Source organism: Bubalus bubalis, chromosome 1 (assembly GCF_019923935.1).
Source record: "Bubalus bubalis isolate 160015118507 breed Murrah chromosome 1, NDDB_SH_1, whole genome shotgun sequence".
Taxonomy (NCBI): Eukaryota; Metazoa; Chordata; class Mammalia; order Artiodactyla; family Bovidae; genus Bubalus; species Bubalus bubalis.
The window spans coordinates 140,355,285-140,370,852 of record NC_059157.1 but is presented as its reverse complement, the minus strand read 5'-3'; the positions used below and the strand labels follow the sequence as shown (position 1 = coordinate 140,370,852).

General features: G+C 41.8%; 1 protein-coding gene across 19 annotated transcripts in view; it reads left to right on the top strand.

Annotated features, from left to right (window-relative positions):
- The window catches only part of FNDC3B (fibronectin type III domain containing 3B), a 353,909-nt gene that overhangs the window by 264,772 nt on the left and 73,569 nt on the right, over positions 1-15,568 (top strand). For all 19 annotated transcript variants that reach the window (XM_025284112.3, XM_025284392.3, XM_006068123.4 and 16 more), the window contains 2 exons: positions 4,459-4,597; positions 7,642-7,695. In XM_025284112.3, coding sequence (XP_025139897.1) covers positions 4,459-4,597; positions 7,642-7,695 — 193 coding nt within the window. The remainder of the gene's footprint in view (positions 1-4,458; positions 4,598-7,641; positions 7,696-15,568) is intronic.

Here is a 15,568-nt window from a genome sequence, read left to right as displayed (position 1 = left end):
GCATAATTTCCCGTGTGTGTGTGTATGTGTGTGTATATGTTGAGGAAGAAAAAGGAATAAGAAAAATCTAGTACATATATACACATAAATAAGTCACATTTATTTTATAATACTTATGCATAAGTTTAACTTTTATAATCAAAAACATTTATATATTCATTTATTTACACATATACAAAGAAAAGTATATCCATCTTTTAATTGGTAGCTTTATAATTAATACTGACATTGAAGCCATCATTTTACTGTGGAAGTCAAGAATTTATATTTTTATAAATGATAGGATAATCAAAAATTTGAGTGATGGAATTGATAGCAATTTCATGACAAAATGTGAAGCTGTTTTCCAGTCACTGGCATAAACAATTTGGCAAAGAAGTTGCCCAGAGATGATATCATGTAATAACATTTCCCAGAAAAATTATGTGATGAAACGTTTCCAAAAATATGGGCTTGACTAGCTCAGAGTAGGGTTATGAAATAGGTGTTATTGACTAGAAATTGTGGCTCCTAGTATGTTACAGATGTGCTGGAGGAAGTTGGAGGCAAATTTCTGAAATTCTTGGAGCACCTGTTTCATAAGCACTTAGTATTTAAACTGAAGCAAATGTAAAAACCCAGCACAAGATTAATTAGAAAAGTGTCCTCCTTTCTGCTAGTATAAATGCTTAAAGAACTGAATTGTTTGCTGATATATTTAACCTAGGACTTTGGTCCAACTCCACAGATCCTCCTATCACATGGTGATTAGTAGACAAAACACACCGTCATGTGAGAAACATTACTGCAGCATTCTTGAAAATGTAATACCATTTCCAGAGACTTTTCTGTGAAAGTTGCTGGTAAAAATGGAGCTGGTAATTATTGCAATTAGTTGCTATCTATTCATTAAACCATTTGAATTGACAGATGTAATCATAAGGCACTTAGATAATCATGTCAAGTTTTAGATCCTGTGTGCAGCGCATTTATAAAATGCCACATAAAATGGATCTTGTTTCCTTTGCAGACAGATTTTTATCAGTGCAGAGCGCTGACTCCTCATTTAAACAAACTGTGATATTCTCTGAGTGTAAAGACAAGGGGAATAACTCCTGGTGGCCCACACAACTGTGCGTCCTTAACTACCTCAGATTTTTATCAGGTCCCTTCATTCTGCTGTCATCCTCCCAGTCTGGCTGTCAAGAGCCTCCTTTATTCGTGTTTCTATAGTCTGAGTATGGATTTGTGACTCCAAGAATCTCATTACAAATAGAGAATGAACTTAGGACTGAGTCCAGGTCTTCCCGTATAACTAACTGTGGTCTGCCAGTTCTTGGCAGGCCCGTCCCCTCCCTCCTTTCCCCTGCCCTGTTACCCACGTGGAGTTCTGGTGCTGAATGTGTTTGTGGATGTTTAGGACTTGGTCTCCCTGAGTACAGTCTGAACTCATAAGCAAATGCCTACTGACCACAGCATGAGATATCTTTTGGTAATGAAAGTGGGTAAAGAGGATTGGGTAAAAGGCAGCTAAAAAGCCATCTCAGTGCCAGGTAGACAGTAGGGAGTGATAGGGACTCTGAACCGGACAGCGCCTGCCCCATCTATAGAGGAGCTGCTCTCAATTTCATTTAATTTTTATCATTTTGGACTTTGGTCCAGTGGTTAAGAATCTGCCTGCCATTGCAGGGGACATGGGTTTGATCCTTGGTCTGGGAAGGTCCCACATGCTGCAGGGCAATAAGCCCTTGCGCCACAGCTCCTGAGCCTGTGTTCTAGAGCCCTTGAATTGCAACATGGAGTCTACGTACCACAGCCACTGAAACCCAGGCACCCTAGAGCCTGTGTTCAGCAACAGAAGAAGCCACCCCAATGAGAAGCTGGTGTACCACAACTGGAGAGTAGCTCCCACTTGCTGCAGCTAGAGAAAGCCCATGCACAGCAACCCAGACCCACCGCAGCCGTAAATAAATCATCAAAATAATTCAGTGTCTGTCATTCAGCTCTGCAGCTCAGTGTTGTTACAACTTACACTTTTCAAGAGAAGCCAGAGATTCACTTTTTAAAATGAGATCTCCATTTTTTCCAACATTGGCTTAATTTTTGGCTTTTTATTTCTGAAGATTTCAGTAGTCAAAGTGGACTAATGAACTCTCATAAGCCCACCACCCAACTTTTTATTTCCTTGGTGCCTTCACTAGCCCGCTCCCCCAACAGTTATTTTGAAGTCAAGTCCAGACATACTATTTCACCTGTGAACCACATTACCATCATCACACACCCTATGCCCATCCAACATAAACAAAAATTGTAAATTCCTTAATGTCTTTAAAGTCCAGAGACTGTTCCCATTTCCTCAACTGTCCTAAAAATGAAGGTTTTGTTTCTTCAGTTTGTTGTAATTGGAATTCAGACATGGTCTGCATATTATGTTTGGCTGATAGCTCTTAAATTTCTCTTAAGCTATAGGTTTTCCCTCCATCCTTTTTTCTCTTCTTGCAATTATTTGTTGAAATAATAAATAAAATTCTGTCTGTAGAATTTTCCACATTGTGAATTAGGCTGATTGCATCCCTGTAGTGTTGCTTAATGGTGTTCTCTCCACATTTCCTATAAAGCAGTGAAGAGGCTTAAACAGATACAGGGTCCGTTTTTCTGGCAGGGATTTTGTAGATAGTGGCATGATCTCTCCTTAGGAGTGCGTGATGTCTGCTCGTCTCTTTTCTGGTGGTCGTTGCCAATGTCCTTTAATTCACAGGTGGAGGTAATATTTTAACACTATCTTTCTTCCCTCCCCCAACACATATTTTGGGCCAAATAAAACCCATGAGTGATCAGCGGGAGAATTCAACTGATCTATTAAAGTTCAAGCTGGAACCCTGCCCATGTCTGGAACATTCTGTGATTCATTTTAAGCAACTTACTCCCAACAAGCCTGTCCTGATGCACGGAAATGATCCTGCCAAATCTGCCATTCCATTTTCTATTATCATTTGCCTATTTACAGAGAATGCAAAAAGGAGCATTTCTTTCATCAGGTTGGGTGAACATAATGATAAAGCATCTTTTGTTTGGATCACGTGTCATGGTATGCTCCCCTAAGGCAAACAAGTCAAATAGCCAGTAAATATGTGTTTTGCCTTTTAGAATGTAAGGGAGGCATGTCTGTTAGTACTTTTGACTTGTATGGCCTTTGCAAAATTTTTGTGGTGAACTTTGAGGAGAAAGGATTTTAAAAATCATATACCTAGGTAGCTCCTATTTTCCATAATGTTATCTTTAGCTGTTGTTTATTCATTGAGCAGAGTGAGGGGAAGTGGATTGTGGGTGTTTAGAAAAACATAATTGCAGGATGAGTCAGGACATTGGGGAATACAGGATAGCAGTTAGATCTCCATGACTGAGTACAGTTGATCCAACTTTCCAGCTGTGTAGCTTTGGGAAGTTTACTTCACTTCTCCAGTCTGAGTGTTCTTCTGTCTTTAATGGCACCTCACAAAGAATTGTTAAGAACTAAGGGCTTGATGTATTTACCAATTCTGAACAGCTTAATTCATACATCTTTTTTGGCAGCACAGGTTTCTTTGTTGTCTTTTTGAAAGAGTATGTTTTCAAGCTTTTTTTTTTTAATCCCCAATATTTTTTTAAAAAAAGGAAAGTAGAAAGGAAGATGATAAAAATCAGCATAATCCTATTTTACGCTATTTGTAAGGAGTGTCGTTTTATAATAGTGTGTTACATGCTTTTTCTTCACAGCTTCTCTGAGAAACCAGGTCCATATGTTGAGTGTTGAGCCAGGCATTTTAATGTTCAGAGTGCACATTTTTAATCTTGACTCCAGGTGTAAGAGTTAGATGTTCACATGGATAAACTGTACCTGAACAATGTTGTTATTGGATTAAAGAAAGATGCACTTGGCAGTAGCAAGCCTGTTTCTGTGCGAAATGTCCATATTTCTATTGAAATATCTGCAAGATGATAAACAGTTCAAAGATGGTATCTACCTTATTGTTTGTATTTCCACCTCTCTCTCTCGGGTTGTGGACTCTCCCCACCATTTCTTGTTTCCTTCCACCCAACCCTTAACTGCGCCTCTAGCCTTATTCCAGAGAAAGTCAACCAGAGAGGGCTTGATGGATTTTAGAATATATATTTGGAGACCATTTCGGGGAATAAGGATATGTGCTTATTTAGCATATTCTTTTCAGGTCTGTAGACTCTGCCTGTCTTAAAGGAGGCTGTGTGGTTCTGAAAACTAGAGGGAGGAGAGAATGCACTGAGGCACGTGGCCTGCTGGAATTATTTTCCCCTGAAAATGATGACCACGTTAGGTCAGAACAAGACTAGCAAATAAGGGTCACAGTGTGTATTCCACAAATTCTGTTCCTGTAGGGAAACCCTGGGGCAAAGCTGAGATTAACACCCCAGTCTGGTGTGATAGGCCTCTGCCACTGACTGTGTGTGTGTTTCCATTTTCAGGGTATACGCTATGTACAATTCCGTAAAGGGTTCCTGCTCTGAGCCGGTTAGCTTCACCACCCACAGCTGTGCACCTGAGTGTCCCTTCCCACCTAAGCTGGCACATAGGAGCAAAAGTTCACTAACCTTGCAGTGGAAGGTGGGTAACGCAGCGTGTCGAGAATATTCTGAAGTCTGTGGCTGTTTGAAACATTTATTTAGCAATATTCCACTTTGGTGTTGGCATTTTCTGCATTTTGACTGTGAAACAAATTATTTTAATATCAAAAGTTACCATCTCTGTAAAAATTGGGCAAAAGAATGAGAGAGAGAACTGTGAAATCAAGTTTTAGCTTTCTTTGCAGGGGTGTCTCTTAGGGTCATGAGCAATTCTTTACAAGTGGTAAAAATACTTAAAATACCTAAATGTCATCACTTTCTAATAGTTTAATTCAACAGACATTTGAAGACTTGAATAAAAAGTTTTGTGAAGAAAGCTTTAGAGCTAAAGTAGATTTATGGTCTATTGGCTTCTTTCAGTGGTGACTCTGAAATGTCTAATACTTAAATCTGCCTAGAATGTTTAGTGTTCTAAACTACATTAAGGTTTCATTAAATTTTTGCCAGTTAGACCTTAGATCAGTTAGGATTACTAATTATTTTTTAACATCTGAATTATGTAGTAGTTTTCATGAAATACAACTTTTGGGCTACCAATAACTCTTGAGAAAGAGAGCCCCTTAAAGTGTATTATTAACTTACCAGTCATAGTTGTGTATTTGTAAGAAAATAGACTGGTATTGATCTCTATAGCGATTATTTCTATGTACTTACTTATACTTTAAAATATAGTTCAAAATGTAAAATTAATAGAAGTCGAGATAATAAAGACATAGTACTGGGAAAGAACATGAATGTGCAAATAGGATGACTAGGGAGATGCGTTATTGGTGAAGAAATACATTGTCCTTTTGTTCTTAGACCAGAGGATCCAGTTTATCCTGGGAGCTGTTAAAAACAGTTGAGCGTACTCGTTAGCAACAGAGCATGGACTTCCATAGACCCCTCTGGTAGCCAGTGGTCAACATTGAGCATATTATTTGGACAAAGGCAAAGTTGTAGAATCTGAACTATTTTATTTTCCTTCCTGGCTTCCAGGGATAGTCCAGGTCAGTGATTCCCCACCTTTTCAGTTTTAACACCCAACTGATCATCACTGTTTAAGTTCTTGAAGCATACACATCCCCTTTAAAATGTGTTCATTATTTACACATATACATATGTAAATACATCTTAAGGAAAGAATCAAAATCCATTTTGTTTGGAGAATATAAGATAATTTTCTTTAAGATTCCCAGAGGGACTGTGGGGTCTTACAAACCTTAAGTTGGGAATCACTGATACATACATTCTGCTTAAAACCTGGATGTAATTCAGGTCTCAGGCAGACCAGCAACTTCAATAAAAAGGTTTTTTACTAGGAGGAAAATGTTTCACATTTTCTTTCTCCCTTTATTTAGTTGTAAATCAGAAGCATATTTTTGTTCCATTCAGTTATGTGCAAAGTTGAAAGTTCTGGATTCAGTTCAGTTTTCTTGTCCTTAGAACAGGTTTGCTGTTCTCCAGGGACTCTAGCTGGGAGCTCCAGCTGGGGGTGCAAGGACAGGTGGACCATGCGCTGGCTGCCCACCTGTCCTTGAAGCCACCGGGACACTGAGAGCTCGGGGTCCTCTAATGTCACTTTGTTAGCACCAGGACATAGGGCTGCACAAATACTGAGTCTGTGTCCCCACCCTCAAGGAATCGGAGACTCAGTGGTGGGGCAGAGCATCACAGAGGAATGTATGAGCATCATAAATGTAGTCCTTACCTGAGAAATGGGTTCTCAGCTAAAGCTTTGATTTTGTATGTTATTTACACTTTAAATACATCCCTATGTTTTCTCCCAAATTGAGCCCACAAAAGCCTGAAATTACAGTTTAGTAGAATATACAACACTCATTTGTAATTGGAGTGAGTGAGTGGGAGTAAAAAATCTGGAACTCCCAGATTTTAGGACTCAGAAGAAAGAAGGAAAAGAGGGAAGGAGAGGCGAGGGATAAGAGTTTGTTAATTAACTCGTATTTACTGAGCCTTGGATGTTTTATTATTAAGAACAATGAAGCAACAGCTATTGTTTTTTGGGTGCTTCCTGTATAAGACTAGGACAGTTTAGTAAGGGATTTACATATATTCTCCCAGTCCTTCAAAACACCCATGCATTCTTGGAAAAAGAAACTAAGCACTGATACTGAGCCACTTATGTTAGACCACCTGTGACAGCCAGCCACGCTGGGCTTCGGGTAGTTCTGGTGACTCGGCTGCCTTTTGCTGGGGGCAGCTCACCACAGTCTGTGGAGCCCTGGCTCTTGTCCTGGGAAAATCCAGGTGCAGGTGTATTTGTGCGTGGAGACGTGGTCTTACTAGTCCTATGAGGGACCCCAGTATAGCCCCCGCTGTGGGCAGGTCTGACCTTACAAAGCTGTCTTTTCTCCAGAGTCTTTTACTCCTCTTCCCATTGTCCAAAGCCTGTTTTCTCAGTGAGGGAGATCTCAGTATTGTGCTTTTAGGAGGAAAGCAAATGATGAAACTTCTTTTGGCTAATGTGCTAAGGGCTAATTGCCTCTAGTAATCTCTCCAGGAGATCCCAGGTTTTCTTAATGCCAATCTTAATGCCACAGAAGTCTTTCTAATCTTAACCTCTTTAAAACAAACAAAAACTGTATGGGGAAAGTTACAAAAATATAGACTCTGAACTCTTAAACATAGGTGGGTCAGCTTTACCCTATCAGGCTCCCACGTGTCGTACCTGTTTCTCTGCATTTTTCTCCCTGTACCCTTGAACTTTTAAGGTCCTCTTAAAAGTTTTATCCGCAAAGGAACTAGGGTACCGTGTGGGTGTGGAGGTAGGGGTGGTGGGGAAGGCAGGCTCAGCTGTTTGTGGGGTATGATTTATTAATAGTGAGGGCTCTCCCTACTGGTTGACTTGTGTTAAAATTGGTTTGTGGAAATGTTTGACCAAGGAAATGGAGGCAATACAGAGGGTTGTTGCGCTATGGGGAGAGCCTAGGACTAGCACAGACAGTGGATTTGAACCAAGGTGGAGAGCTCAAAACTTTTGTCTGTAAACAGTTTTCTGTAATCTCTTTTTTTCTTTTTTTTTAGGCACCAATTGACAATGGTTCAAAAATCACCAACTACCTTTTAGAGTGGGATGAGGTAATCATATTTTCATGTTCATCCATCTAAAACACCTTTCAAAAATGAAACAGCTGAACAAATGCCATTTTATTCTTTTTTGAAGATATGCTAAACACATGGAAAAAATAATGTAAGGAGAGAAAAATTTAGACCAATAGTTGTTGACTGTGGAAAATGAAAATGACTGAAATATAGTGAATTGTGCATTAAAATATATTTACTTGGCTTATTTGCAAGAAATGTCACAGAAAGAAAAGACAGGGTCTAACTGCTCTGAAGGCCTTACTATCTGGCCAGACATTAATGAGTATTTTAAGGGCTTCTCTGATAGCTCAGGTGGTAAAGAATCTACCTGTAATGCAGGAGACCCCAGTTTGATTCCTGGGTCAGGAAGATCTGCTGGAGAAAGGATAGGCTACCCATGTGGCTTCCCTTGTGGCTCAGCTGGTAAAGAACCCACCTGCAATGGGGGAGACCTGGATTCAATCCCTGGGTTGGGAAGATCTGCTGCAGAAGGGAAAGGCTACCCACTCCAGTATTCTGGCCTGGAGAATTCCATGGGGTCGCAAAGAGGTGGACATGACTGAGCGACTTTCGCTTCACTTTAATGAGTATTTGGAACTGACTTCTTTGTTATTTTGACTGCCAAGGGCCAGCCTGAATCAATGGTTTCCATCAGGTAGACCACACTGTGGCCTGAGAAGCCTGGTTTGTGTCTTTGCTTTCAGTGCTGTGTGCTAACTCTGCCCTGTTGAATACTGTCTGGGAGTGGGGCATGGAGGGTGGGCTGCACTGAAGGTCTCGCCTACCCACGTGCGTTTACCCTACCGGCTAGACCATCCTAGAACAGTGTCACCTTTGGTGTCTGTCTCACCAGAGACCTTGTATAGTATCCATGGTGAAGTCTTCTTACAGTCAAGGCTGCTCTCTGCTGAATAGTGACCCAGTGCCTTTCTAGCCTCACTCACACTGCACAGACTCTCAGGCTGGAAACTCTGGATGCAGAAATCTTCTCTTCCTAAAAAGCAACAATACTATTCCTTTAAATCTTAATTCTGTTCATTCATTTACCCATGTTTTATTCTCTTTCTGTGGTAGAGCAAATGGACTAAGGATTTGAAATACAGGAAATGTGGGATTTGGGGTGCCATCCAAGTTAACTAGTCTTTGTGACTTAAATTTAAAGGCACTGAAAAATTCAGCACACAAGCTTAGGCAAAAAGTCAACCTGTCGAGAGTAGAAAAAAATATTTTAACCCAATGTTAAATGAAAACGGGTGAAATACTCATGATGAAATCTTGATGTGGAGAGGGGGCTCTTTATCACTTTTTGCAGAAGCATATTTTCCCATCTGGGTTGCGTCTGAACAGCTAGAGTTCCAAGTTACCAAAGACAATGATCTATTGTTTCTAGGATCCTTGTGAATGGCTCCTATGTACAGATTGGTGAAATCTCAGGCTTAACTGGTATATTTTACAGATTAGATGGATTTCGTTTTAAGGCGGCTTGATTGTAAGGTGAAACCATCCCCTATGGCCCTGGTGGTTGAGGTTTTACATGGAGATAGAGGTTCGGGAAAGAGGAGGCTTTTTTCCTCTCACATGCCTTCTCAAAGCACAGCACTGTGTGTGTGGGGGTGGGGGGGGGCGGGGGGGAGGGGGGGGTGGAGTGCGCCTGTGTTTTTCCTCTTCTCTGCCTTGGACTATGGCTTCATAAGTTAAGTAAGGTCAGAGAAGTGGAGTGCTTGAATGGGAAACCTCCAAGGAAAACTCAGGTGCTACAGGAAATGGTAATGGTGACTCAGTCGTTGGCCATCTTCCCTTCAAATTTGAATTGCAAGTGTCCTGGCACGATTCTGGGAGGAACATACTACAGCCTCAGATGAAATGGAGAAGCTCTGTCTAATGACCATTTATAATCAATAGGACCCACTCTCAACTAGTGACTACAAAGTGTGAAGTTGTTTATTTGGGGCCTTCTCCCACCTTTTCCCTCCTTGCTCTCCCTCCATCCTGTACTCACTTCCCTCCTAGCTCTTTCCATTTCCTCTTTATATACCCTCCCACCTTTGAATTTCTACTAGTGTTAGCTCTGATGAGCTTTCCTGGAGATTTCAGGCTAATTGACTATAGGTCATCACAGGAATCCTTTTATGACCTGTGGCTTAATAATTCTTCAAGGAAGAAAATCAAATGTGTACACATAGCACACCATCTCACCTGCAGGAAGTGTGAGTGCACAAGGCTCTGACTCTCCCTCCGAAAGCTTCTGCTGGTGGTTTCTGAGCCAAGTGCAGCTGCTACCAGGTCTCCTTCCAGACTGCAGCGGTTGGTGGGGGGGTGCATCAGGGCAGGAGAACAGAGCAGCCTTAGGCTGGAGTCACTCCCCCCACACCCAGCCCTCTCCAGAGCCAGAGTTCGCCTCTTCCAGCCACACACCCCTGGCCTCTCTGGCACCCAGGGGGCTGTAGAAACAAGCTTAATGGGCAGGAAGGAGGTAGGGTGTGCAGAGGAGCAGATCCCCACCTGAGGGCAAGCAGGTGTCCTTCAGTCTCGAAGAAACTTGTGTTCAGGAGTCACACCTGCCCATTTCCTGCTGGAGCACCTGGTCTGAAAATCCCAGCTTGGGTGAGGTGACCCCATCCACATACATGCCACCATGGATGTCTGGGTGTCCCCATATTTTTATCATATCAGCACTGGCTAAAGTTCCCAGAATACTTTATTCTTTGACTCAGTTTTTAATCACGATTCCAGTAAAATAATCAGGGTAAAATTCTGAAGGTGTTAGCAAACTAAGAGTACAGGGCTTCAAGTACTGCTTTCAGGTTCTAGAAAAAGACCTTCATGAATGAAAGAGCAGTAGCAGAGAGGCCACTGGGTGCCACCCCTGGGAATGCTGTGCTGAGTTGACCTTGGGGAAAGCCACCTCAATCAGTAGCTTGCCGCCTGCTGGTCTCTGAAGACAGGTGTGACCCTAACTGGGGAACAGAAAACAGAACCATGAAGCACGGGGGGGCAGGGGGGGGAGGTGGGGACTGACGTGTCCTCTCTCCTAAGTTCATTGTCAGTAATGGCACATCACTGCTCGAAGAATTCACCTGGAGGTTACTCACTAATGGTTCTGCAAGAGGGTGTTGCACGCCTGCTTCTCTCCATTAATAATTGTGCCTAGACACCCTCTTAATTTTTCCATCAACACAGGAAGTAACTGTAACTATGAGATAGTAATAAGCAGCTGAAAATGGAACACACAGGTGTCACTGGCTTTTCGGTCACAGCCATTGGTTTCAATTTTTCCCTGAAATAGATCCGTTTTCATAACTTGGAAAGGTGTAGCCTTTCTTGGCCACGTTTGCTTTGTTGGAATGACTCAGACGAGCTCTAGTGTGAGTTCTGCTCTTAGATGTTGTTTTAACTTCTGCTTTACAGACATGCTAACTGTTGCTGTTAGCAGCTAGTTCCTCAGTGCACACGCACGTCTCCTAAGATCTTGTGAATACGTGGCATGGATTCACGTTGATGTGTTCAGTGGTGTGGCGTTCACCCAAGGAGAACTGGACTGTTTCTGCTTTGTCTCAAGCTAGTCAAACAAATAATTTAACCCCTCGGGTCTCAGCTTCTCCATTTGAAAATGTGTCTGTCATCTCACAAGTAGGTTAAGATTGAATGAGATAACTTGGGCAGTGACAGATTCTGTGTAATGATTATCTCATGTCACCTAAGCACATTAACATTCAGATCTGGGATAGGAAAAGTCAACAGTTATAGAAGGATTGTGTGAAAGAAATACAACATTTTTCTGTCAAAAATTTAAACAGGAGCCCTGAGGTTAATGGCTCTGGTTTGAACTAAACAAAAACGGATGTCAATGCTATATATAGATGTTAATTTGCCATTAGCTTTGCTTCCAGACATGACATGTTGGGAATATTCGAGAGAACTAGAAAAATAGCTTTGTGGGAATGTGACTAGTGGTGTTCTCAAGAATCTCTCCCTCCCATGTGACTCAGCTCATCCGAACAGGAATGTCATATCTGGGTTTCCCAGTGACTACTGAGTGAACACAGCTGTCAAACAGTAGACCACGAATGAAATAAATACTGCAGAAATCAAGGGATACTTTGAAATCAAACAGAAAAGGCCAGCAGCAGGTAGAGCCCAGAAGCCCCTGGGAACCCACAAAGCAGCCAGGCTGGGCTCAGCAGCCCCATTGCAGAAACCCAGAGCAGGCCACAGGCCCCAGCCATGCATCGTATCATTTAGGTACTGAGCTGGCCTCATAAGGAGGTGCTTGGTTTCTGATTTATTAATCAGATTCCTATTTAACTTGTTGTTCAGTTGCTAAGTCATGTCCGACTCCTTGTGATCCCATGAACTGTAGCACGCCAAGCTTCGCTGTCCTTCACTATCTCCTGGAGTTTGCTCAGACTTGTGTCCATTGAGTTGGTGATGCCATCCAGTTATCTCATCCTCTGTCACCCGCTTCTCCTGCCCTCAATCTTTCCCAGCATCGGGGTCTTTTCCAATGAGTCAGTTCTTCACATCAAGTGGCCAAAGTATTGGAGCTTCAGCTTCAGTCATCAGCCCTTCCAGTGAATATTCAGGGTTGGCTTCCTTTAGGATTGAATGGTTTGATCTCCTTGCTGTCCAAGGGACTCTGAAGAGTCTTCTGCAATACCGCAGTTCAAAAGCATCAATTCTTAGGCACCTGTTTCACTTAGGTGTTAATATTAGTAATCTTTCAAAAGGCTTCTTGCCATAAGTGAATTTGCACATGGTGTTTCTGGTTAGACAATAGCCTTTCCAGGAGGAACCATAGCATTGACAAGCAGAGTGACTTACAGAATGGATGAAGAGAGCCTTGCCACGAGTACCACTGTCTCTGGGAGCCCTGCTGCCCGCGGCCGCATAGCCTGCTGCTCCAGTGGAGAACACCAGGAAGGCCAGTGTCCACTCCCCAGTCCATCACCAATGCCTGGCCAAAAATCAGGGGAGGGTGCCACTCGCCCAGGCCCATGAGCTCTTCTGTTCATTCTCGAGAGTGAGAATGAGTAAGTCCTTTATCATTTGTCCATCAGAAAGCATCTTTTACATAAGAGCCAGATTAGTGAGCTGGCAGAGAGACAGTGTTTTGCCACATCACAAGTCTTCACTGCCACATCCAAGGGTAGTTTCTGAGAGCCAGGGGAATAGCTTCCTTCACTGCAGCTTCTATGGAAGGAAACAAGGCAAGGAAGGATTTAGCAATTCGGAGAGGCCCGTAGGTATCAAAGGCAGAGCTGAGTTAAAAGGAGCTCTCTCATTCCCTCAGACGACTGCACACCAGAAGCAGATTCTCCATGCTTCTTACCAGGTGTTGCATGTGTAAAGGAGGGAGTTACGTGTTAGGGCAGCAGACTCTGGAGAACTTCCAGCTGAGGCTGTATCACCTGTGTCCTCAGCGCCTAAGTCATCAGCTCATTTGTTCTGTTTGTTAGTTTCCAACTACAGGATGGCCACCTGGGCCTTGGTTAGGTGGTAAACTGAAGCCAGCCATCCCTAGGTTCGTCCCTTGAATAGGCAGCCTATTCTAAAATCACCCACTCGCTTCTCCTTTCCTTTCTCTTTGGGACAGTCCCAACACATCGATCTTATCAGAGCACTCAACATCTGGCGAACCTCCACATTTGGCTATACAGGAACATTGCATTTATTGGTTTTGAACCAGAGGATCATCCTTGGCTGTTTTAGGAAGTCAAGACCCTCCCACTAATATAAAAAACTAGTGTGCCAGGGAATAAAATGCCTGCAGTATTTGTTTGGTATCATGCAGCCACAAACTCCCCACTTTTCTTACCTTTGAAAATTTCCTCTGTGCCAGAGTGGTCAGTGAAGTGAAAGAGGCATCACTGAGGGGAGAGTGAGGTTTGGCATAAAGAACTTTGGAATCCACCCACCTCCCTGTTCTGAAGCCCTTCTTATATATGGTTATGCTAAACACTTACGAGCTTTGATTTCTCAAGCCAACATTTATCTTTGATGTTGCCTAGGGTCTGCCAGCACTGGAACAACTTCTAAATATAGATGTACTAGCAGACTAAATCTTTGAGCCTGGCAGTAGTTCAGTTGGCCAGTGCAGCCTAATTTTTTATTTGATTTATCATTGATGTTTCTGACAGATTGAACTATGCTGTTACAAAGAGTACCCAGCCCAGAATCACTCAGCCCATGTCTGGATCCAACAGCCATGGGCCATGAGCACATGGCGCCTGAAAACCACATGCATGTTACCTGTAAGAGAAGGAGGTCAATAGATCAAGAAAACATCAGGAGGAGTACAAGTCACATAACGGTTGCTGGTTCACCATGGATTCTAGCACACTTGTTGGCCATTCTCATTTTCTTGTGCCAGGAAGAGGAACAGGAAGGATCATTTCCAACCTATTAATTTGAAGGCAATTGAAAATGTCAGCCAAGTTTATCTTTTTTTTTTTTTTTTAATCTTTATTTTTACTTGGAGGATAATTGCTTTACAATGTTGTGTTGGTTTCTTCCATACAACAGCATGAATCAGCTATAAGTATACACACACACACACACACACACATATATATATATATATATATAAACACACACACATAAAACCCCTCCTTCCTGAGCCTCCCTCCCACCCCATCCCACACCTCTAGTCATCACAGAGCACCAGGCTCCCCACTAGCTAGCTGTGTTACACATGGTAATGTATATATGTCAATACTTGAGTACCAGTGTTAGAAACACCAGCTTCCAAGATTGTTAGTACACTCCAGGGGAACTGGAAACGTTAGCCAGAGCAACCACATTCCCCATGGTCTACAGAACTACTCCTGGCAGGAAAAATATTGTGGCTTGAAATAGTTGGAGTATATGTAAGTTGTATGAATAGAATTGGTTATGGCTGTGTTAAGTTCCTTAGCAGGGAACCCATTTTAAGGATTCCTCTTCACAAGTACCAAGAGCCGCTTTATAAAGATACTAAGTTAATAAAGAAGGAAAACAGATTTGGAAAAGCTACTTTTATCTGTTTCCAGTTACATAGTTTTACAAATTAACACCTACACTTAGACAGATTTTAACAATTAGTTGTATGTTAAAAATCAAATACTTTTTATATACTTAGGTACAACTTTTCAGATAGGCGGACATATCTGTAAATTGATTTCTTCACTGGAGCTTTTTTCCATTGTGTGTTGTAAACATATCAAACAGGTAGAGATGTGATTGCCATGTGGATGTCCTTTGATAGATTATTTACTTTGCTCACTCTTGAGGCTTTAGGCTATGCCATACCTAAACTGTGTCCCAAAGACTTCTGCATATCTGTATTTAAATATAAAATAAATAAATAAATATAAAAATATTCCCCAGGGTTTTCTTTAACTCTGGAGATAGCATTATTAAAATTTTTAATTCTTTAAAATGTTACTGTAAGATGAAGTGACTGCATTGCCATTGATTAACACTTTTGGGTGATCTTTATTATCTAGGAATCTTGTTACATTTTTTAGGTTCTACAGAAACAACTTTAAAAATCTATTCAAAGAAGCCTTACTTTGTTGGATGGCTTTGAGGGTCCTTTATGCAGACAGATGTTGAACATTGACTGTATACAAGCACACTCGCTTCTGCTCTCTTACTTCCTGGCTATTTATATTTATAGTGCAGGAGGAATTTATAAGTTTATAGAAAACTTCATATTATAAACATATATGGACATCAAAATAGATAAGTGTAATACTGCATAACAAATTACCTCAAAACTCAGTGCGTTAAACCAGTCTCTTTTCTTTTCTCATGGATTCAGGGTTGGGAATTTGGACAAGGCACTGGAGAATTAGCTCCTCTGCATTCCAGTTTCTGGAGCTTCAGC